This window comes from Stenella coeruleoalba (genome assembly GCF_951394435.1).
Source record: "Stenella coeruleoalba genome assembly, chromosome: 10".
NCBI classification, from domain to species: domain Eukaryota; kingdom Metazoa; phylum Chordata; class Mammalia; order Artiodactyla; family Delphinidae; genus Stenella; species Stenella coeruleoalba.
The window spans coordinates 22,735,221-22,756,366 of NC_137156.1; the positions used below are offsets into that span (position 1 = coordinate 22,735,221).

Here is a 21,146-nt window from a genome sequence, read left to right on the forward strand (position 1 = left end):
GTGGTTAAGAATCTGCCTGCCAATGCAGGGGACACGGGTTCGAGCTCTGGTCCATGAAGATCCCATATGCTGCAGAGCAACTAAGCCTGTGCGCCACAAATACTGAGCCTGCACTCTAGAGCCCGCGTGCCACAACTAGCGAGCCTGCGCGCCTAGAGCCTGTGCCCTGAAACAAGAGAAGCCACCACAGTGAGAAGCCCCAGCTCGCAGCAACTAGAGAAAGCCTGCGCGCAGCAACAAAGACCCAATGCAGCCAAAGATAAATAAAAAATAAATACATTTATATTAAAAAAAAAAAGGAGGCGTGGTGGGGGAGCATGTAATACACGGAGTCTGGGGAGATGGCAGGTGAGACAAGCTCTGAGCACAAGCAGGAGGTGAGGTGGGAGAGCAAAGGTGTCGCTAAGAGGAGATGGGAAGAGTGAGAGGCGAGGAGAAGGAAAAGGAGCTAGACGACTCAGGGCCTTGCAGAACATGAGGATTTGGGTCTTAAGACAGAAGACTTTGAAGAATTTTAGGCAGGTGGGTATCATAGATTAGATAGGTTTTTCAAAAAGATGACCTCTGTATGGAGCTGGCCAGGCTTGGAAGTGGCATTAGCAAGTTACTTGAGCAGTCCGAGGGAGTTGGTGGTGGTATAGACTTGGGTAGCGGAGTGGAAGAAACATGAACATTTGGAAATAGACCAAAATGGAAGTATTTTAGGTTTCCCAGGGTCGGGTCGTTCTGGCTCACATAACCAAGTGCTGTTTGAAAAGGTATTAGAAGAAAACAGGCAGAATGCCACTAATTTGCTTTTGGAATGGTTGCATCTTTTAAGACATCCAAGGAGAGATATAAAGTAAGTAGCTGGATATACAGATTTGGTACTCAGATTAAAACTAGAGACATAAATCTGAGTTACTTGCATATAGGTAGTGGTTGAAGCTATGAGTGTGGACACATTCCTTCACTCTAAATATTAAGCACCTATTTTGGCCCAGTTATGAGTTTTAAGTTCAGTTGTAACAAACCAAAATTAGTCTTAAAGCAAGATGGAAGTTTATTTCTCTCACAAGTCAAGAAGTGTAGTACAAGGCATGTGTGCCAATCATGCCACCACAAGGTCCTCAGGTGTTCAGAACCCCTGCTCCCCCCTAGCTCTCAGCTCCATGATTCTTGGGGCCAGACCCTCCTATTCACAGTCTGCAGTGAAACTCTAGCTCACTTATCCATGCTCCAAGCCTCAGGACGGAGGAAGGGCAGAGGAAATTACCTCCAAGCTAACATACCCTCTTTAACTTACACATCACTGGCCATAACTTAGTCCTGTGGCCAATCCTTGGCCCCAGTGAGGCTTGAAAAGTACTCTTTATTCAGGCAGCCACGTACTAAGCAAACTCTTGGCCCTTCAGCAGGTAAAAACATTAGAGGAGGATGAACATCCTCTACCAGTGCCTCCCTGCTAGAATTTGGACATGAAGTAGAGAATAAGACAGTCAAGTGTCAGTGCCCTCCAGCCAAAGACCACACAGGAACCACCTCTAGTTAAACAAAGTTGGGTTTAGCACCTGCAGAGATCTCACTAAGAGAGGGTTAGGAGTGATTAGGATTTGTGTTTGTGTTAGGGTTTGTGTTGTGATTTGGGGGAAGATTCAAGGAAGTGGGGAATCTAGATTGAGTGCTCCCAGGAAGTGGGAGCAATTCTATCATTTCACATTTTAATACAGTCATCCCTCGGCATCTATGGGGAATTGGTTCCAGGACCCCCTCATGTGCCAAAATCCAAGGATGCTCAAGTCCCTTGTATACGATGGCATAATATCTGCGTATAACCTGCACACATCCTCTCCTATACTTTGTCATCTCTAGATGACTTATAATACTGAATGCAATGTGAATGCCATGTAAATAGTTATAAATACAATGTAAATGCTATGTAAGTAGTAGCTGGTATGCAGCAAATTTAGATTTGCTTTTCGGAATTTCCTGGAATTTCTTTTTTCCCCTAATATTTTGATACTAGGTTGGTTGAATCCGAGTATGTGGAACCCACAGATTAACAGAGTCTTCTCTCGGGGGAGAAATGAAACATGGCTGAAGCTGTAACTGGCAAAAAAGCAGCCACTACTCATTTTAGCTGAGAGGGACCTGTTCAGAATTTATGGTTTGCATAGTAACCTTGTTTTTGTCTGCACTTACACAAGATTATAGACTCTGTCTTACTTCATCACAGTCACAGATTGGCCTTGTCTGGCATGGGTGTTCTGAGGTTATGTTCGATGTGAGGGCCAGCCCAGCTCTTAAAAACACAAAGGCCGGACTTCCCTGGTGGCGCAGTGGTTGAGAATCTGCCTGCTAATGCAGGGGACACGGGTTCAATCCCTGGTCCGGGAAGATCCCACATGCCGCAGAGCAACTAAGCCCGTGCGCCTAGAGCCCACATGCTCTGCAACAAGGGAAGCCACTGCAATGAGAAGCCCGCACACCGAAACAACGACCCAACACAGCCAAAAGTAAAAACAAATTTATTTAAAAAAAAAAAGTCAGGAAGTTCCAATGAATCCAAGAGTCACACACAAAAGAAGTGACCCAAATATTGACTGTGGTGGTGATTTAACCGGTGTGTACATGTCAAAACTTATCAAAGTGTACACTTTGCAGTTTATTGGCTGTCTACTGTATACGCAGTTTATGGTAACTCAATTACACCTCAGAAAAGCTGTTACCAAAAAAGAAAAAAAAAAGGTGAACTGAAGCTCCACCGCACCGTGATTTCTGTTTGTTAGGCTAGATTTCCTCCTCGTTTACACCTCTACTCCTCGGGATTTTGTGACACATCTCAACACTTGACCGACAAGGCCTCTTCCTGAGTCGGTGGACTGCGCCCTCCTGCTCCTAACCAGACGTTACGGGGCTGGTACAAGGTTGCATTCAGTTTCTTAAAAAAAGCAAAGAGAAAACATGACTTTACTCTTTCATATTCAGTCCTTAGTCACGCGGCGCCCCGGAGTCACTGCGTTGCGGTTCCCCAACCGTCATAAACTTGCTGTCGCGACCCGAGTGGGCGAACCGCCGCCGCAAGCTCTCCCCGGAGATGATGGCGCGGCGCTCGTGGGCCGTCCGGGGCGGGGTCGATAGCGCAGGCGTAGAGAGCCCGCCTCGTTCCGGGCCCCAAGCTGCCGGAACCGGAAATAGCGCCCGGCGCCGACAAGACTGCAGTAACTGCCGTCGCGATGCCGAAGGGACCCAAGCAGCAGCCGCCGGAGCCCGAGTGGATCGGGGACGGAGAGACCACGAGCCCCACAGGTGAGGCTGGTAGGCAGGGAGGGAAGGAGATAGGCAAGAGAAGAAGAGAGAGACGTGTGTGCGTGTCTTAGGAGAGAGTCACGGGGCGCGAGACTGACCGGGCCGTGCGAGGGCTACTGCGCATGCGTTCAGTGGGGCCGGGAAGAGTTTGCCGTGGCAGGAGGGCTTTTGGGGTGCCGGCGAAAGTAGAGGTGCCGGGGTGTCACGCAGGAACTTCAGTAAGACTGGGAAAGAGACGAGGAAGAGCGTATGGTACCGAGGGAGAGATGGGGAGAACTGAGAAAGTCCTGATTTCTTCTCATTTGGACATCTTCCCCACCACACGGTATTCCACATCCGGCACTTACATATTGATATAAGTTGTGCCTCGACCTTCTCTCTCTCTCTCTCCCTCTCTCTCTCTCTCTCTCTCTCTCTCTCTCTCTCTCTCTCGTGCGCGCGCGCACACAAACACACACACATTCTCACACTCACCCGTGGAAACCATCATCCCACCTGCTTCTTAAGAAAGGATGACTCCTTGCGCTCTTTCGTAAGACACCTTTCTGACTCAGCTGGAGCAAGAGCATAGACACTGGGTGTTGGAATGGAGGATTAAGGTTTACTTAAAAGCAGCGGATGTTTATGGAGCACCTGTTTTTAATTATGCAGTGTAAATGCTGTGCTTTGGGGAGGGGAGAAAAAAATACGAAGACATCCTACCAGGCTTGAAGGTACTTCAAGAGGGAGATAAAAATGAATACAAATAATTATAGTAGGTATACAGTGACTAATTTTACAGGCATTTATTGGATGCCTACTTTGTACCTGGTGCTGTGCAGAAGAACTGGAGGTGTAGGGATGAAAGATAAGCCTTGCCTATCGAGCAGGGGCAAGTCTAGTGGTGGGGACAGAGCATTAATCAGACAGAGGCTGACAGAGTGTGATGAATGTGTTGAGAATGCTATGGGACTAGAAAAGAGAGGGGCAACATCTATCAGATAGGGCGGGAGTGTCAGCAAAGCCTCCCAGGAATATGTGATAGCCGAGTTCGTTCTTGAAGGATCAGTGTGAGTTAGCAAGGGGAAGAACATCCTAAGCAAGCAGAGGGCGCAGTTAGTGCAGAGGTAGAGGTGTCGTTGAGCCTGGCTGGTTCCCAGTATTGTGTGACTAGTGTGATGGGGTTGGAAAGACGTGTGGGAGACAGATAATGAAAGGTGTTATACACTACTCCAAGGAACTTAGTCCTAAAAACATTAAGAAGGAGGACCCATTGAAGTGCATAAGGAATGGTTGGAGGGAGGGAGACCATTTAGGAGGCTCTGGTAATGAGCCAGGTGAGAAGTGGTAAGAGAGTAAGCCAGGGCATTGACTGGAACTGGGAACCAGCTAAATCAAGGGAGAAGAATTAAGGCTGACACTCACTTGAATACTGCAGCGGTTAGTAGGCTATTTATTGAAAGCAGTAGTGGGCTGTAGAGTGGGGAGCGGGAAGAGGTAAGGTCAGCTTTTGAATGCTGAGTTGGAGATTTCTGGGGAATTTTAAGAGGAGATGGCAAGGAGAGAGTTTGTTCGGTGGCTGTGGAGAGAGCTCTGGACTAGGAGTAAAGCCACAGGTGAGTGTAGTTGTACGGGGCATCCCCTAGAGAGTGTATGCAGATTGAAGCGAAAAGACGTAGAACGTGGGAACCCAAAAGAACCTCAACAATTAAGGGAAGTAAGGTGGAGAAGGAGGCTGAGGAGATGAGACCGAGAAAGGAGAGCAGCCAGAGAAACTAGAGGCAGACCAGCAGCAGCAGGATCCCTGACGCTAAGTAACAACAGGAAAGGAGAATTAAAAGGATGAGGAGGTAGGTAGCATGGAATGTTGCCAAGTAATCACGCAAAATAAGGACTACAAAGAAACCTTTTCGGGTTGAACAACTAAGGGGACAGTGACAACTCTGAGAAAAGTAGTATTCATTAGAAGATGACAGCTGAATCAGGTTGCAGTATATTCAAAAAGGAACGGGAGATGAGGAGGGGGAGATGAGGAGGTGGAGCTAGCGTAGACTGCACTGAGACTCAGTGAAGACGGGATAGAAACAGTAATTGGGGGAGGAGATTGTAAGGTTACGGAAAGTGCTTTACTTGGCTTTGAAATTAGGAGTCACTTCAGTGATGTACTTACTCAGGGGAGGAGCCATTAGAGGGGGAGATGTGGAGGATACAGCATAGCTTTAGCCACACTTAGCCTTTTCCTGTTCCTTGCTGATAATACTTTCTCACGCCTGAACCTGTGCACAGGCTTCTCTCCCTACGGTCAGGAGGTGTGGTTGTGTTAGTCCTTGGAGATACTTAGTGTCTAAGTCACTCTGTGTTGTTAGGGTGAGCTGATCATGTCATTCCTTCTCATGTACTGCAGTGGATCCTCCTTCTTAATGGCTTTAGGGTTAGACTCTCTGGAATAGCTTATAAAACCTTTCATTATCTTCTCCTGCACATCTTTTCAGTTCCATCACGCTAGTCACCCAATATGGGGATCAGATTTTGAAATGTGTTCAGGATGGAGGTCACAGATTAAGCAAAGACAGGCATAAGCGTGCCTGGGAGTTAACCAAGGAGTGGGGAGAAGCCAGTGTCCAGAACACGGGTATGGTTAGGGAAACAGAGATAGCAGACAAGATAGGATGCACCCTTTTAGTCTGTGAGGTCCTAAGTTATAGCGATTGTCCTTTATTATCTCCAGTTTTTGACACTGTAGATGCTCAGTATCTGAATAAATGATTACTATGGACTAGGTGGAAATCTGGTGTGAGAATACTCAGTGTGGTAGATAGCAGAAAGCCTTTGTTTTGGGGTTTTTTGGGGAAAAAAAACCCAAGTGATTGCAGGAGTGCTTTTGGATAGAATTGGGTAGCAGTGGGTGGATGGGATGGTTGGGAGACGAATGTGATAGTGGACAGGCCTGGGCGTGGAGGGAAGTCATGAGGCTGCTGGCTGCCTCCCAGTCTGATGTGGGAGGGAGTTAGACCTAGTCCCCTGCCTTCAGGATAATGGGAATGGACAGAAAGGAGAAGCTGGAATTTGTTCAGTCAGTAAACTTTTATCGACTTCCCACTTTGCTTCCTGGGAACACGAGCTAAGTAGTCTCAGGTCGCTCTCTAGGATGAAGGACTGATGCCCAATTAAGTACAATCACAGCTAGTGACTTGTGCTAGAAGTGCTAGTGGAGCAGGTGCGGCATAGACCCAGGTTCTTGTTGACTTACTAGATGGCTGTTTCCGTGGCCTGCAGGTTCCAAAAATGACATATCCCCAACTGAATTCATATTTTTGTCCTACCTTTCTCCCACATGGGTGGTAGGGGTGGGGAGAGGGGTCCTTCTCTTCCAGTATATCCTGCGATAGTCAATGGTACCACTAACCCAGCTAATTTTGCCAGCTAAAAACATTGCAGTCATCTCTGAATACTCTTACTCCTCACCTCTGCCATCACCCTGTGGATTCTCCTTCTCTGCCTCCCACTGCTACCCTAGACCAGCCACCATTGTCTGTCTTGTTGCAAGTGTCTTGTGTCTGTGGCCAATGTCTAGGGAGCGGTAATTGAGCTAGGAAAACAGTAAATAGGGTGGGGACCACTGAGAGCTTGGCAGGAGAGATCAGAGTGCTTTGGAATTTGCAAATCATCATTCACAATGTCTGCTTAACCTTCTAGACAAAGTGGTGAAGAAAGGGAAGAAGGACAGGAAGACCAAAAAGACGGTGAGGAGAGGGGACTGTGGGTGTTTCTGAGCAGAAGGTGGCCCTTTGAAGGCGGTGGTGGCCCAAGGGAGGGGAAGAGGTCTTGTCAGGAGAGGGAGCAAGGTGGGATGGAGTGGAAGGTCCCTGGGCTCGTGTGTGGTGGTGAAGGGCTTGGTTGGTTTCTGAGCTGGTTGGTTTCATGTTTACCTAGATCTTAACTCCCGTTATAGTTCTTCGAAGAGCTGGCAGTAGAAGACAGACAAGCTGGGGAAGAAAAGAAAGTGCTCAAGGAGAAGGAGCAGCAACAGCAGCAGCAGCAGCAGCAGGTACAGGTGTCAGGGGACCCACCACTACATGGAGGCATCCATGGGTCCGCCAGCCCCTCTGCAGCCCACACTGGTTCACTCAGCTGACGGGGAGCTCTCTCGGGAGCAGAGATACATCAGCGGCCTGGGCTTCATTCTCTCACTGTTTGGCTTTCAGCAGCAAAAAAAGAAGCGAGATGCTCGAAAAAGCCGTCGGAAAAAGGATGTGGATGATGACGGAGAGGAGAAGGAGCTCATGGAGCGTCTTAAGAAGCTCTCAGTGCCGGCCAGTGATGAGGAGGATGAGGGTAAATGTCCCAAGGGGAAATGGGCACCTGGAACTCTTTAGTCATGAAGAGTCAGGAGCTGCGTTCCTTGCTTGTGGAGTTGGATTAGATTAAGGAGCAGGACATCGTAATTCTCCTTTCCTGTCTCACCTTCTCCCCTTGTCATTTCAGTACCTGCCCCAGTACCCCGAGGAGGGAAGAAAACCAAGGTAAGCCATCTGTGTGGTAGACAGAGACCACAGGGGTGCAGCCTTGACCATCCCGCTGACTTCTCTGGCCCTTTCATTCTCCAGGGTGGTAATGTTTTTGCAGCCCTGATTCAGGATCAGAGTGAGGAAGAAGAGGAGGAGGAAGAAAAACATCCTCCTAAGCCAGCCAAGCCAGAGAAAAATCGGATCAATAAGGTGATAGTGGTGGCTCTGCCAGTCACTCCCACCCCGTGTAGCACCTCTGGCCACAGTGTGGTAATTTCCCGGCTTCTTTTCTTACTTTTCAGCTAGCTCTTCTAGGCCAGTCTTGCTTACACTGTCAGAGTCAGCTTTTTAAAATACTCTTCATCACTCGGAAATTTACAGTGATCCTGTTGCTTTCAAACTCCAAATATAAAACAAAGGCCTTTGGGTCTTTGCCCTTCCACTTGGACCCCTCTGCAGGGTTACTTGGGACTTCTCCATGTATACCTTTCAGATTAGCGTGATCACATCTTGGCATCCAGCTTGACTGTGTGTTGAAACCTTTGTTCTTTATGCCTTCTCTTCCCTCTTTCTAGAGCACCTTCACTAAGCCCACATCCATTACCTCGTCTCGAGATGTGTCCTCTTGAGGAAGCCCTCCAGTGCTAGGGCCATCTCACCCACGTGGCTCACTTGCCTGTGTCACAGTCCCTTAGCCGGAGACTAGGGTTTTGCTGGTCTCATTTTCTCCCTGGCATACTCAGTATAGTTAACTGCTACTCCTAGACCCCCTAGAAACGCTCGTTAAGCTACAATATAGTAAATTAATTTGTGTGTGTCTGTGTGTGTCTTCTCCAGGCTGTATCTCAGGAACAACAGCCAGGGCTCAAGGGCAAAAAGGGAAAGGAGGAGAAGTCAAAGGGGAAGGCCAAGGTGAGGGAGTATAGGCAGGAGGAGGGGCTGGGTCTCAGGAATTAGAGCATTTCATCAAACTTGCTGTCTTTTCCCCGGTAGCCTCAAAATAAATTTGCTGCTCTGGACAATGACGGGGAGGAGAATGAAGAGGAAATAACAAAAGAAGAGGAACCACCCAAGCAAGGGAAGGAGAAGGCCAAGAAGTCCGAGCAGGTTTGTATTTTGGTGTTGGGGGAAGGTGGGCTGAAGGACTAGGACTCTGTGGCCCTTGGGCAGGAGGCAGGATCTGGGGGTGCTCTTACTCTCCAGAGCAGGAGTTGGCAACTTTTTTTTTTTTTTTTGTCCCTGCCACGTGGCTTGCGGGATCTTAGTTCCCCAACCAAGGATTGAACCCGGGCCCATGGCACTGAAACCGTGGAGTCCTAACCACTGGACCACCAGGGAAGTCCCAGGCAAACTTCTGTAAAGGGACACATAATAAATATTTTTGGCTTTGTAGGCCATATACAATCTCTGATGCATATTCTTCTTCTTTTCTATTTTTGGAAAAATTCCTTGAAAGTGTAAAAACCGTTCTTAGCTCAAGGGCCATCACTGGCAACTCCTGACCCAGAGAGGAAATGCTGCAGGCGTTAGCCTCAGTCAGTCTGAGCTCTGGCTTTTGCCACCACTCACTGTGTGACCTTGAGTACATTTTTCCATCTCCTTGGGTCTCAGTTTCCTCATCTGTGTGATCTAGTGATCTCTGAGCTCCCTCGTACTGTTAGCAGTTGCTAGTTCTGATTTTGCTGGATTTCTCAGTGACTGTATGCTAGGGCTTCTAGACCTTTCCCCTGCATGTTAATGTGTAGGCCACTGATACATGAGAAAAAGAACCTCATATAACCCTCAATTACACTGTATTGGCAGTTGCATAGTTACAGTACATAGTTACAGATACACGTACATTATTACATTTCATACATAAATACTCATACTATTCCTGGTGGCAAAAATGGATACAGAGCTGCAAGGAGAGCAGGGCGGGTATGAGAATGGGAGCGGATCCACCAGTGTATTTCAGGACCCTGGTGGAGAGAGACAGAGCTGACTGTGGAACTGGGGGTACATGATGTGAAGTCTGAGTTCTAGAAGGGGTCCCTTGTTTTTACTATGCCCTGGTTCTCACAGGGCTCAGAGGAAGAAGGAGAGGAGGAGGAGGAGGAAGGGGAGTCCAAGGCTGATGGTCCCTTTGCTCACCTTAGCAAGAAGGAGAAGAAGAAGCTGAAGAAACAGGTAAAACCTTGGGTTCTTGGTGGTCAGAGGTGGGAGAACCTGATTTTTTTTTTTTTTCCTTAACGCTTCAAGTAGGGGACATGTGAATTAGGGGACAAGAAGGAGGGCTTTGGGTGCTCTGTCAGGTAGAACAGTTGGAGTAAGGAAATAATTGCTCTCTGTGAGCCTTGTCTCGGTGTCTGGTGATGTGGGGCTGTATTGTGGTGATGGGAAAGTGGCAGGCAATAGCCTCAAATGTGATTTTTCCTTCCTTCTCAGATGGAGTATGAGCGCCAGGTGGCTTCATTAAAAGCAGCCAGTGCTGCTGAAAATGACTTCTCCGTGTCGCAAGCAGAGGTGTCTTCCCGCCAGGCCATGTTAGAAAACGCATCTGACATCAAGGTAAGGTCTGAGGGGGCCTCTCTACCAGCTTACCCAGGGACATGCCACTTCTCACCTTCCCCTGCGTGGCCACGGCAGCCTAGGAAGTGGGTATGAATGGGAAGTCCATTGGGAAGAAAGCTCGGAGCCGTTCTCTACACCTTGAGTTCTGCCAAGTTGAGTGAGAAGATAGAAGAGCCAGCATAAGGGTCCACCCTCGGAGGGAAGCAAGGCGGGACAGGCTGGCCGCGCTTAGGATTTGGAGACTCCAGTTAGAGGCAGTGGTTGGGGAAGGGGCCGGTGTGGTGAGAAGAGGGGGCTTCCCTGCAGAGAGAAAGCTGCAGCTGCTGTCTGGAAGGGAGAGTTCTCATGTGCTCGCTCCTTCCCTGACACCTGCAGCTGGAGAAGTTCAGCATCTCCGCCCACGGCAAGGAGCTGTTTGTCAACGCAGACCTGTACATTGTCGCCAGCCGCCGCTATGGGCTGGTGGGACCCAATGGGTGAGGAGAGGAGGGGCTGGAGCTGTGAGAGGGGCGGGGCTGGAAGGAGAAGAGACTTCTCTGAGGCAGCCTGGTCCTAAAAGCTCTCATCCCCCAGCAAGGGCAAGACCACTCTCCTCAAGCACATCGCCAACCGAGCCCTGAGCATCCCTCCCAACATCGACGTGCTGCTTTGTGAACAGGGTGAGGCCGCTGGTGGGAGAGGGGCTTGACGGGGAGGTGAAACCGAGGCGCCTGAGGGGGGCCGCCCTGGGGTACAGGAGCCAACCAAGAATAGAAGAAACCGTCGTTGTAGAGCTGGAAGGGTTATGTGGGGAGACTGGGGACTGGGAAATGGTGCTAAAGAAGGGGGAGAAGAGATGAGAGACTGGAGAGTATTTTGTTTGGAACAAGTACAAAGAGCTGGGCAGGGTCAGGCAAACCAGAAACAGCTATAGGGAAGAGGGAATAGGAGGCTTGGCCCTTGGGGCACCCTGACTTCTCCCCTGCCCCCAGAGGTGGTAGCCGACGAGACGCCGGCCGTGCAGGCTGTTCTCCGAGCCGACACCAAGCGCTTGAAGCTGTTGGAAGAGGAGCGGCAGCTTCAGGGACAGCTGGAGCAGGGCGATGACGCGGCTGCTGAGAGGCTCGAGAAGGTAGAGGAGATGGCGCAGGGGACACGGGCTAAGACTGGGGACTCCTGGGACCTCGCAGCATGTGTCCTCTTCTCCCTCCTCCCAGGTGTATGAGGAATTGCGGGCTACCGGGGCAGCAGCTGCAGAGGCCAAAGCCCGCCGGATCCTGGCCGGTCTGGGCTTTGACCCTGAGATGCAGAATCGACCCACACAGAAGTTCTCGGGGGGCTGGCGCATGCGCGTCTCCCTCGCCAGGTGGGCTCCCCCTCACCACCTTCCCTTCCAGCCTCCGTCCACCAGGGCTCTTCCCCTTCTCCCCGTTCTTCCAGAGCCGTCTTCTCCCTCCCTTACTGTCTGCCTTGTCAGACTCAGGGTCTTTTCTCCCTACCTGGGAGTGTATTCTGTCTGTGTCTCCTGCCTGGGAACTGTCTAAGGAGAGGTTGGGAAGGAGTGTTCATGGTCTCAGGCTCCACTTACAGAGGCTTCTCTGGGTTCTCTGAGCAAGGGTCTTCCTCCCCCTGACTCTGCATTCTGCTGCCCTGCCCTGTAGGGCGCTATTCATGGAGCCCACGCTGCTGATGTTGGATGAGCCCACCAACCACCTGGACCTCAACGCTGTCATCTGGCTCAATAAGTGAGTAGCCCTTGATTACAGCCTTTGCATCGTTGGTTCGCATTCTGCCCTCGTTTCCTCTAGCTGGTCTCCACTCTGCCCTTGACACCTCTCACTCCAGCCCCCCCTCTTTCACTCCCTGCCCCCATGCTCTGTCTGCTTCCCCTGACTCCACCCTAACCTGGCCATTGTGACATTTCCACGCTCTTCTCTAAAACCCAGCTACCTCCAAGGCTGGCGGAAGACGCTGCTCATCGTCTCTCATGACCAGGGCTTCCTGGATGACGTCTGTACCGATATCATCCATCTTGATGCCCAGCGGCTCCATTACTACAGGGGCAATTACAGTAAGGAGGATCGTTTGCGGGCAAGGAAAGGGGTGGTTCCTGGAGAAAGGCCTGGGAGGGAGGGCCTGTAGGGTTGTGGTGATAATTCTGAGTCTTTCAGAATTCTAGACAACGACGCCTGCCCCCATCCTCCCCCGTCCTGCTGGGGAGAGGGACAACCATCGATGCCCATTCCCCTCTCTTGCCCCAGTGACCTTCAAGAAGATGTACCAGCAGAAACAGAAGGAACTGCTGAAGCAGTATGAGAAGCAGGAGAAAAAGCTGAAGGAGTTAAAGGCGGGCGGCAAGTCCACCAAGCAGGCGGTGAGCACCTGGGTCTTCCTGGGAGGACTCGGGCCCTGCCTGCCTTTTGAGGCCTTCTGTAAAGGGTGCGGGTGTCTCCCTTTCCCCTTCTTCCCCAGGAAAAGCAAACAAAGGAAGCCCTGACTCGAAAGCAGCAGAAGTGCCGGAGGAAAAACCAGGATGAGGAGTCACAGGAGGCCCCCGAGCTCCTGAAGCGGCCCAGGGAGTACACCGTGCGCTTCACGTTCCCTGACCCACCGCCGCTCAGCCCTCCGGTGCTGGGCCTGCATGGTGAGCGGCCGCGGCCGTGCCTTCCCTCACACCAGGACATTCGGGGCACCCTCGGGGGACTCTGAAGAGAAAATAAAGCGCTTCTTTTCCTGGTCTCTCAGGTGTGACGTTTGGCTATGAGGGGCAGAAACCACTCTTTAAGAATCTGGATTTTGGCATTGACATGGACTCAAGGAGTGAGTTGGCAGGGGAGGCTCAGGAGCCCCGGGGAGAGTTTCTGGGGACCTCGCCTCTTTGACCTTTGTCTTCCTTCTGGCAGTCTGCATCGTGGGCCCTAACGGTGTGGGGAAGAGCACCCTGCTGCTGCTGCTGACAGGCAAGCTGACGCCGGTGAGTCCGGGAGCCAGGAAGGGGGACGGCGACGAGCGAGCGGAAGCGTGAGCACACGGCTGTTCCCCAGAGGCTGCAGTCGGGGGCCCCTCTGTGCCGTGGAGAGTTAAATACAGAACTTGTCATGGATGGTGCGCTTCCTTGAGAGGTGCTGTAGAGGAGGACGGTTTAGATCAGGCGGGGAGAAGAGCCAGGAGAAGTGGGGCCAGGCTAGGGGCATGCCTCCCCACCCCCCATGTGTTTCGGTTATGCAAGAAATACATGCCCATTGTAGAGTGGTTAGAAATTGCACAGGCCAGGGAATTCCCTGGTGGTCCAGTGGTTAGGACTCAGAGCTTTCATTGCCATGGACCCGGGTTCAGTCTCTGGTCCGTGAACTAAGATCCCTCAAGCTGCGCGGCACAGCTGGGAAAAAAAGGAAAGAAAAGAAGTTTCGTAAGCCAGAGCAAAATCCAGAGGTGACCAGTATTAATTTCAATGGATTGCTTTCTCCTTTTTTTCCTTTACAAGCGTGCATATAACTTTTTTTAACGAAAGTGGCCTATCGTGTGAGTTGTTCTGTGGCCAGCTTTTTCCAGATCATGTACGTCAAGTGTTTTTCCGTGCCAGGAATCCTATGTGTGCATGCGCTTCGTATGCATCTACCGTAGTGTATTTGATGTCAGTCGTTTAGATTTTTCACTAAAGGACAAACCTGTAGTAAATAGTCTTATTATACCTGTTCATGAATTTAGTTTTCCTTAGGATAAATTCCCTAGAATTGTTTTGGGGACTTTTGTGGCGTTATGTAGTGCTTAGGTGGGTTGTAGCCATCTGTCTGCCCTCCAAGAAAGTGTTGAGAGGGCCCGTTGCCTCACACCCACAGAGAGTAGATCTTCAGAAAGGTGTTCTAGATCCTCCCACAAACTGTCTCTTAATCCCCATCTGAGGTGGAACCCTGAAAACATCTTGCTGGAAGGCAGGGGTGGGGACGGGGGTCCTTTACTTGTGGTCAGTCTGCTCCTGGTTCTGAATCTCTGCTTTCTGTCTCCCCCTCCTTCATTCTCCTCTTGCTTCTGATTTCCTGGGCCTGCCTTGGTCACGTTCAGGAGATGCCCGTGTTCCCTTTCTCATGCTGGCTTGTTCCAGCCCGGTTCTGGTGTTTAGCTCCCCTTCAGAAAAGTTGGGGTGTGGAGCTGCAGCTCCTTTCCCCTTCCCCTTAGCTCCCCCCTTGCTTTTTCCTTGCAGACTCGTGGGGAAATGAGGAAGAACCACCGGCTGGTAAGTGGCTTTGGGAATCAGGGAGTAAGAGGCTGACAGAGGAAGTATGACTTTGACCGACCACCTCCCTCTTCTCTCGGGCAGAAAATTGGCTTCTTCAACCAGCAGTATGCAGAGCAGCTGCGCATGGAGGAGACGCCCACCGAGTACTTGCAGCGGGGCTTCAACCTGCCCTACCAGGATGCCCGCAAGTGCCTGGGCCGCTTTGGCCTGGAGAGTCACGCCCACACCATCCAGATCTGCAAACTCTCTGGTACCAGGGGCCAGGGCAGGTGTCCCCGTCCTTAGCCTTCATACCTGCAGACTGTCCCTAGAGGCAGGAGGAAAGAGGAACTGGGACTTGGGGGACCTCACCGCGTGTGCGCACGTGCGCACACACACATTCAGGGTTTACCTGCAGAAATGTCAGGTGGTGAAAGGTGTGGTGGATCTCCTTTCCCTTTGCTACAGGTGGGCAGAAAGCCCGAGTTGTGTTTGCAGAGCTGTCCTGTCGGGAGCCCGATGTCCTCATCTTGGTGAGTGAGCTGGACTGCAGGGCTGGGGCAAGGGTGACAGAAGGGAAAGGTAAGAGTCGTAACTCTCAGTCACGGGATGCCTCCTCCCCCATAGGACGAGCCCACCAATAACCTGGACATCGAGTCTATCGACGCTCTTGGGGAGGCCATCAACGAATACAAGGGTGGTGAGTCAGCTCAGGGCGCGCCCTCCTCCTCCCCGCCTTGGGGACCGGGCTGTGGTGTCTTTCGGCTGGGCGCCCTCCTCTCAGGTTCTGATCCCCCTCTTCCTCCTTCCTCCCTGCCCTCCATTCTCGCCATCTTTCTTCAAAGCTGTGATCGTCGTCAGCCATGATGCCCGACTTATCACAGAAACCAGCTGCCAGCTGTGGGTGGTGGAGGAGCAGAGTGTTAGCCAGATCGACGGCGACTTCGAAGACTACAAGCGGGAGGTGTTGGAGGCCCTGGGGGAAGTCATGGTCAGCCGGCCCCGAGAGTGAGCTTCCCTTCCTGGACATCCCCTCGTCTCCTCTCCACTCGGAAGTCTGCTCTGGTCTGCAGCTGGCGCAGTAGCTACTCGGGTACATGAAGGCGGAGTGTGGTCTTGATGTGACCAGGATACCGCTTCGATTGCTTCCTCTTCTCTGAAAGACTTGTCTGATTGCTCTCTTTAGATAACTGAGCTGGCCTTGTTCTTGAAATCCCTCCGTACAAGCAGAGGTGACCTTTGTTATGGGGTTCCATCCAGCCAAGCTCATGTGGCCAGTTATCTGAGACTCTGTCCTCAGAAGCCTGCGTCTGGTCCGCCTCAAAGCTTCAGGCCCAGCTGCTGCCCTGTTCTGTGAGTGGTGCTGCTTTTTTTGGTGGATTTGATGCTGACCTAACTGATACAAACAGCTGGTGCAGCTCAGAGCTGGAGGAGAGTTCTGAGGCCTGTGCTGTCACCCAGGATTTGGTGCCTGCAGTCTCTAGTCTGGTTGGGGACTTGGAGGCAGGAAAGGAATGCTGCTGAACTCGAATCACCCTTTACAAGGGGAAGAAATAAAGGAAAGGAGTTGCGCCGCCCTGTCACTGTTTGGAGATTTCATGGGAGCTGGAACTGTTCTTACTCTTGATTTGCTTTGTTCAGTTTACTAGCAGCAGTTAATATCCTCTCTTCCCCACCAGTACAGGTGGGTCTAACTTGCAGTCTTACCGCACTTTAGGTGGTGCTCACTGTTTGAGGAGCCTCCCTCCCTTCCCACAGCCCTTCCGACAAGGACAAAGGAAAGTGAGTCATCCCTTCCAACTAGGACACTCGGGTTTCTCACTATCCAAGCTCCGCCCTGGTATCAGGGACCAGAGACCTGATCCTCCCAAAAGTTACTAAATCAGCCAACATGTACAGCACCGTGCAGTATGCAAAAAGGGAAGAGACAAGGTCTGCCTTCATGAATAGTCTAGATAGAGAAGACTTAGAAAGTAAGACATGAGTGTATAGTGTGATACAATTAATTGCCAAATGTGTGGTGCTCTAGATTCTAAGTTGCCTTGAGCTCATAGAAGAGAAAGATTATCTAGAACTTGATTATTTGGCGGGATCACTTGAGAGTGGACCTTGAAAAAGTAAGGATTTTTTTTTAAAATTATTTCTTTATTGTTGGCTGCGTTGGGTCTTTGTTGCTGTGCGCAGGCTTTCACTAGTTGCAGCGAGTGGGGCTACTCTTCGTTGTGGTGTGGAGGCTTCTCATTGCAGTGGCTTGTCTTGTTGCGGAGCACGGGCTCTAGGTGTGCAGGCTTCAGTAGTTGTGGCACATGGGCTCAGTAGTTGTGGCTCATGGGCTCTAGAGCGCAGGCTCAGTAGTTGTAGCACATGGGCTTAGGTGCTCCACAGCATGTGGGATCTTCCCAGACCAGGGCTTGAACTGGTGTCCCCTGCATTGGCAGGTAGATTCTTAACAACTGCACCACTAGGGAAGTCCCAGGATTTTAGTAGTGAGGAACAGGGAGCCATTTTTGGAACATAGGAAAAGAGCAGGTCTAAGGCAGATCTAAAGAAGAAGGAACTATTTGAGAGTTAATGAGAGAACATGGCTGGTGTGGCCACTTTTCTTATTAGAGTTAGATTGGAGAGATGGGTTTGGAAAGTAAAACCCAAGTGGCAAGTGGTTGGTTGGTGGTGATTTCAGGTAGTGATGGGCAAGGTGGACTTTAGAGACTTATGGGATGGGCCCCAGAACTTTCGCTGTGGGGATGAGCTAATAAATCCTGAATTAGGATACGAGAGAGAGGGATACAAGGCAAGGACAGATGGAAAGAGCCAGGTGTGGGAGTTGGAGAGAGGATGGTCAGATGTGTGCAGTTCCGGGGGAAATATGAAGAACCATTTAAGATTTACTAAGTTGGGGTGTCTAATTTGGGGAAGTTATTTTCTGGCCAAATAATACTGGACCCCAATTATGAGTTTTACGCCAAAAGTGAAGGTTTGGTGTGAAGATGATTGAAGAGGTGCCGTTGGGTACATCTCCAAGTTAGATATAAAGGAACACCCCTTATGGAATTTGAGGGAAAAGCATCAGGGTCTTGTGCCAAGTAAGATGTTACATGTGAAAGTATTCTCCACAATTCCACAAAGTCGGTGTGTCGTAGAACAGTGGGAGCAGGCTTCAAGTCCACTACTAGTGGGGTGACCTTGGACTTAGCCTCTTGGTACCTGTTTCCTCATTTGTAACATGAAGGTGATAAAAAGCCCCTACCTCACAAGGTTATTAAGGGATTAAGTAATTATTTGTGAAGGGCTTTAATTTTTTTTTTTTTTTTTTTACTTTTGTTACATGTATTTCATGTACACTCTACACTTTGCACTTAAATTTTTCAGTTCAGTAGTCTAGATGAGTTGTTACACAAAATAGTTGGGAATGTTGTTTATAAAATGAACACCAACATTTTGCATTTTAAGTGTTTGGTCGCTGACTTCACTACAGATACTTCAGATGCTCCAAAATAACTTCCATCCATGGGCACAAGTTTTCTTTCTTTCCTCAATATATATACTATAATAATGCACTTTAAATATGGGCAAAAGAATTACACTTCTTCAAAAAGAGCAGCATAGAAATGGAACTCGAAAGGAAAAAATTACACATTTACACAGTAGTACAGTATGTGGGTAACCCAAAGCCTGAAAAATGGAATTTAGTTAACAATTAAATATTTTTATTCATGACCTTTGTCACCTACAAATCATGCACTAATATGGTTCATAATGAGCACTGTAGAAGTGTTATAAAAAATTACTCTTCTCCACACCTTCCTAATGAGGAAACAGACTCAGAGACGCCGACGTGCCCATGGTCACCCAGCCTGGAAAGGAGAATTCCTGGGATGGGGGCCCTAGTTTTCTGAGGCCAGTGCCCTGGGCGTCCTCCCTCATCTGTAGAATATGGACAGGATGACCAAAGGATGAGTCCTTGAGGGGCATGAGAGCCAAGGCAGGACTGTGTTTTAGGAACATGTGAGAGACGTTTTAGGGAAGTCTGTCAGCACTACAGTGGGAAAGATGAAAGTCGGGAAGGAGCCCTGTGGCCATACACAACTCAGACGAGGCCTGGGAATGTGCAAAGTTGCCCTTGTGCTGCCGGTGCTGGTGCAGCAGCTGAGACACTTGAACTGGTGGCTGCTCTAGGGCAGTGGTTCTCAGCATGTCCTAGACCAGCGGCAGCGGCATCACCTGGAGTTTGTTAGAAGTGCAAAGGTAGGAACTCAGTGGTGCCTTTGGAGCATGTCACAGGAAACATGGTGTTAGGAGAGAAAGGGTAGGGGTCACCTTTAGCTTGAGTGATTAGGGAAGACTTCTCAGAGGAAGTGACATTAATTAAAACCAAGGCCTGTAGGTGGAGAAGGAACCAACTAGATGGGTGAGAAAGAGCCTTCAGCAAGGCACCAGAATGTGCAGAGGCTCAGAAGCTGGAAAGAGCTTGACTTGGTCAGGACCATGGCTTGAGCTTAGAGCTTGAGCAGCGGCCAGGACGTGGGGTCTTATAAACGTTGATAGGGAGTTGGGATATGGTTCTAGGAGTAATAGAAGGCAGTGTGTACGCAGGAGTGTGAATTGACCTGGTTTTCATTTTCACAAAATTGCTCTGGCTGCTGGGTGAAGAGTGGTGGGTGGGAGGGAGACAGGAAGAGGAGATGCCAGGAGAGGCGAGCAGGAGGAGATATCCTCCTTCCTCTAAGAAAGGAAAGGAGATAATGTAGACTCATATTTTCAGGTGAAGAGAAGGGGAAATGGTGCTCACGTAGGATGGGGCTCACTTTCTCAGGAGATTTGGTGCCAGAGAAGGGAGAGGAGTTAGGAGTTGCCAGGCAGCAGTGAATGTTGAGTCAGTGCTAGTAATTTGTACTGGGCCAAGATGGTAGGATTTTGTGGGTTTTCAACATTATATTTACTGCCTGGGAGCAGGAATGGGAGAAGTAGAATAATGGTGATTCAGAATTGGAGACTGCACTGGTGTGCTTGGGGAAGGGTTGACAGAAAAGTCAAAAGTTAATAGGTTATTTAGGAAAAAAAAAAAAAAAATAGGTTATTTAGGGATGGGGGTGGAAATGGAATAAGAAAGGAAGAACAGACCAACTGAAGCAGTCAGGAGAGGTGTGCCTGCAAGGCTTGGTAAAGAAACAGAAATGGGTCAGTGGGTACAGTGAAATGGATGAGATGCCCAAACTGTCTCCCTGCCTAAAAAAAAAAGAAAATCTAAGTAACAGGTAATTTGGATTTTCATGGAGAATTTGAAAGAAAATGGCTGAACTCATTTTTAAATTAAAATAGAAAAAATTAAGCTCTCTGTAAAGATTCTTGTGGCCTGTTGCAGGAGGTGGAGGGAAGAAGGTGAGAAGCAGCAGTAGATGGAACCAGAAAGAAAGAAACACAAGTTAAAGAATTTTTTTTTTTTAATTATTTTTGGCTGCGTCGGGTCTTCGTTGCTGCGCTGGGCTTTCTCTAGTTGCGGCGAGTGGGGGCTACTCTTTGTTGCAGTGTGCAGGCTTCTCATTGTGGTGGCTTCTCACCGCAGAGCCCAGGCTCTAGGCGCACAGGCTCAGTAGTTGTGGCTCGCGGGCTCTAGAGCGCAGGCTCCATAGTTGTGGTGCACGGGCTTAGTTGCTCCGCGACATGTGGGATCCTCCCAGACCAGGGCTCGAACCCGTGTCCCCTGCATTGGCGGGCGGATTCTTAACCACTGCGCCACCAGGGAAGCCCAAGTTAAAGAATTTTTAACTTTTTTTCACTTGAGTTGTGTACTTCATTGGTATTTCACCTCTTAGGTTGGCCCTTAGATTACATCTTTTCAGGACCTCTCCGAGTGTGAAGAGCAACAGTAGGCTGACTGAACACCCTCTTTCCAGAGAAGGGGCAAAAGGGAAGAAAAATTAGCACCACTGGCCTAAGTGTAGGTGGGGCTTGTGAGGTTTAGGAAGTTGCTCCCCTCTTGTGGCCAATCCTGGAAACAACAGCCAAGAAACGTGTTCTAGGGCACTGTCTTTTCATTGTTTTCCAGATCAGCAGTCAGCAACACCTGGGAACTTGTTAGATATGCAAAATCTCGGAATTCATCCCAGACCTGCTGAATCAGAAAATTTGCTGAACCCCACCCCCAATCTCTTTTAAAAGCCCTTCAGATGATTCTGAGGAACGCTGCAACTTTGGTAACCACCATTCTCAACCTATACCCCAATATCCCTACCTCCCTTTCCCTCTCCCCCCAAAATGTAATCTCCTAATTTCTGATTACAAGAATAGCAGAGCTTCCTATTTAAAGTTAATCCTCTCCCTCCATGTTCTGGACTCTAAAACCTCCTGTCTCCCCAGGAATCTTTCTTTTTTTTAAATATACTTTTTTTGGCCATGCCGCACAGTTTGCAGGATCTTAGTTCCCCAACTAAGGATCAAATCCAGGCCCCAGCAGTGAAAGTGCTGAGTCCTAACCACTGGATCACCAGGGAATTCCCACCGCTGGGAATCTTGTTCCATCAACTAGGCCCTCAATACCTGTCCTTAAGGTCTAAAAATTATCTTGATCCTACATCTTCTAGCAGCAGGCCTATTTCTCTCTACCCTGCAGAGCCCCTTTTTTG

The 21,146-nt window shown here is 49.7% G+C and overlaps 1 protein-coding gene across 4 annotated transcripts; it reads left to right on the plus strand.

The window, feature by feature from the left end:
* The first annotated feature begins 3,176 nt into the window (after positions 1-3,176).
* ABCF1 (ATP binding cassette subfamily F member 1) lies at positions 3,177-20,694 on the plus strand. 4 transcript variants are annotated; one of them, XR_013830220.1, is made up of 26 exons: positions 3,177-3,288; positions 6,964-7,010; positions 7,220-7,321; positions 7,476-7,602; positions 7,753-7,790; positions 7,875-7,985; positions 8,613-8,687; positions 8,769-8,882; positions 9,840-9,944; positions 10,203-10,325; positions 10,704-10,804; positions 10,902-10,987; positions 11,300-11,439; positions 11,525-11,673; positions 11,969-12,052; positions 12,254-12,378; positions 12,569-12,681; positions 12,780-12,951; positions 13,053-13,127; positions 13,211-13,281; positions 14,509-14,541; positions 14,626-14,794; positions 14,992-15,056; positions 15,151-15,223; positions 15,369-16,305; positions 20,544-20,694. XR_013830220.1 is itself a non-coding variant. In XM_079934569.1 (25 exons), the coding sequence occupies exons 1-25, from the start codon at positions 3,216-3,218 to the stop codon at positions 15,533-15,535; spliced, it is 2,538 nt and encodes an 845-aa protein (XP_079790695.1). In that variant the 5' UTR covers positions 3,177-3,215; the 3' UTR covers positions 15,536-16,679. The 4 variants fall into 4 exon arrangements, 3 of the variants coding, with proteins under 3 accessions (XP_079790695.1, XP_079790696.1, XP_079790697.1); XM_079934569.1 differs by lacking the exon at positions 20,544-20,694 and having other exon boundaries at positions 15,369-16,679; XM_079934570.1 differs by lacking the exon at positions 20,544-20,694 and having other exon boundaries at positions 7,220-7,315; positions 7,473-7,602; positions 15,369-16,679.
* Positions 20,695-21,146: the final 452 nt, after the last annotated feature.

What these genes read in the sequence shown, in the direction of transcription:
- ABCF1 (XM_079934569.1), top strand. Translation starts at nt 3,216, where the DNA reads ATGCCGAAGGGACCCAAGCAGCAGCCGCCGGAGCCCGAGTGGATCGGG. An exon ending in CATTGACATGGACTCAAGGA is followed by an intron (nt 13,128 to 13,210) that starts GTGAGTTGGCAG and finishes TCCTTCTGGCAG; the next exon opens with TCTGCATCGTGGGCCCTAAC. An exon ending in TGACAGGCAAGCTGACGCCG is followed by an intron (nt 13,282 to 14,508) that starts GTGAGTCCGGGA and finishes TTTTCCTTGCAG; the next exon opens with ACTCGTGGGGAAATGAGGAA.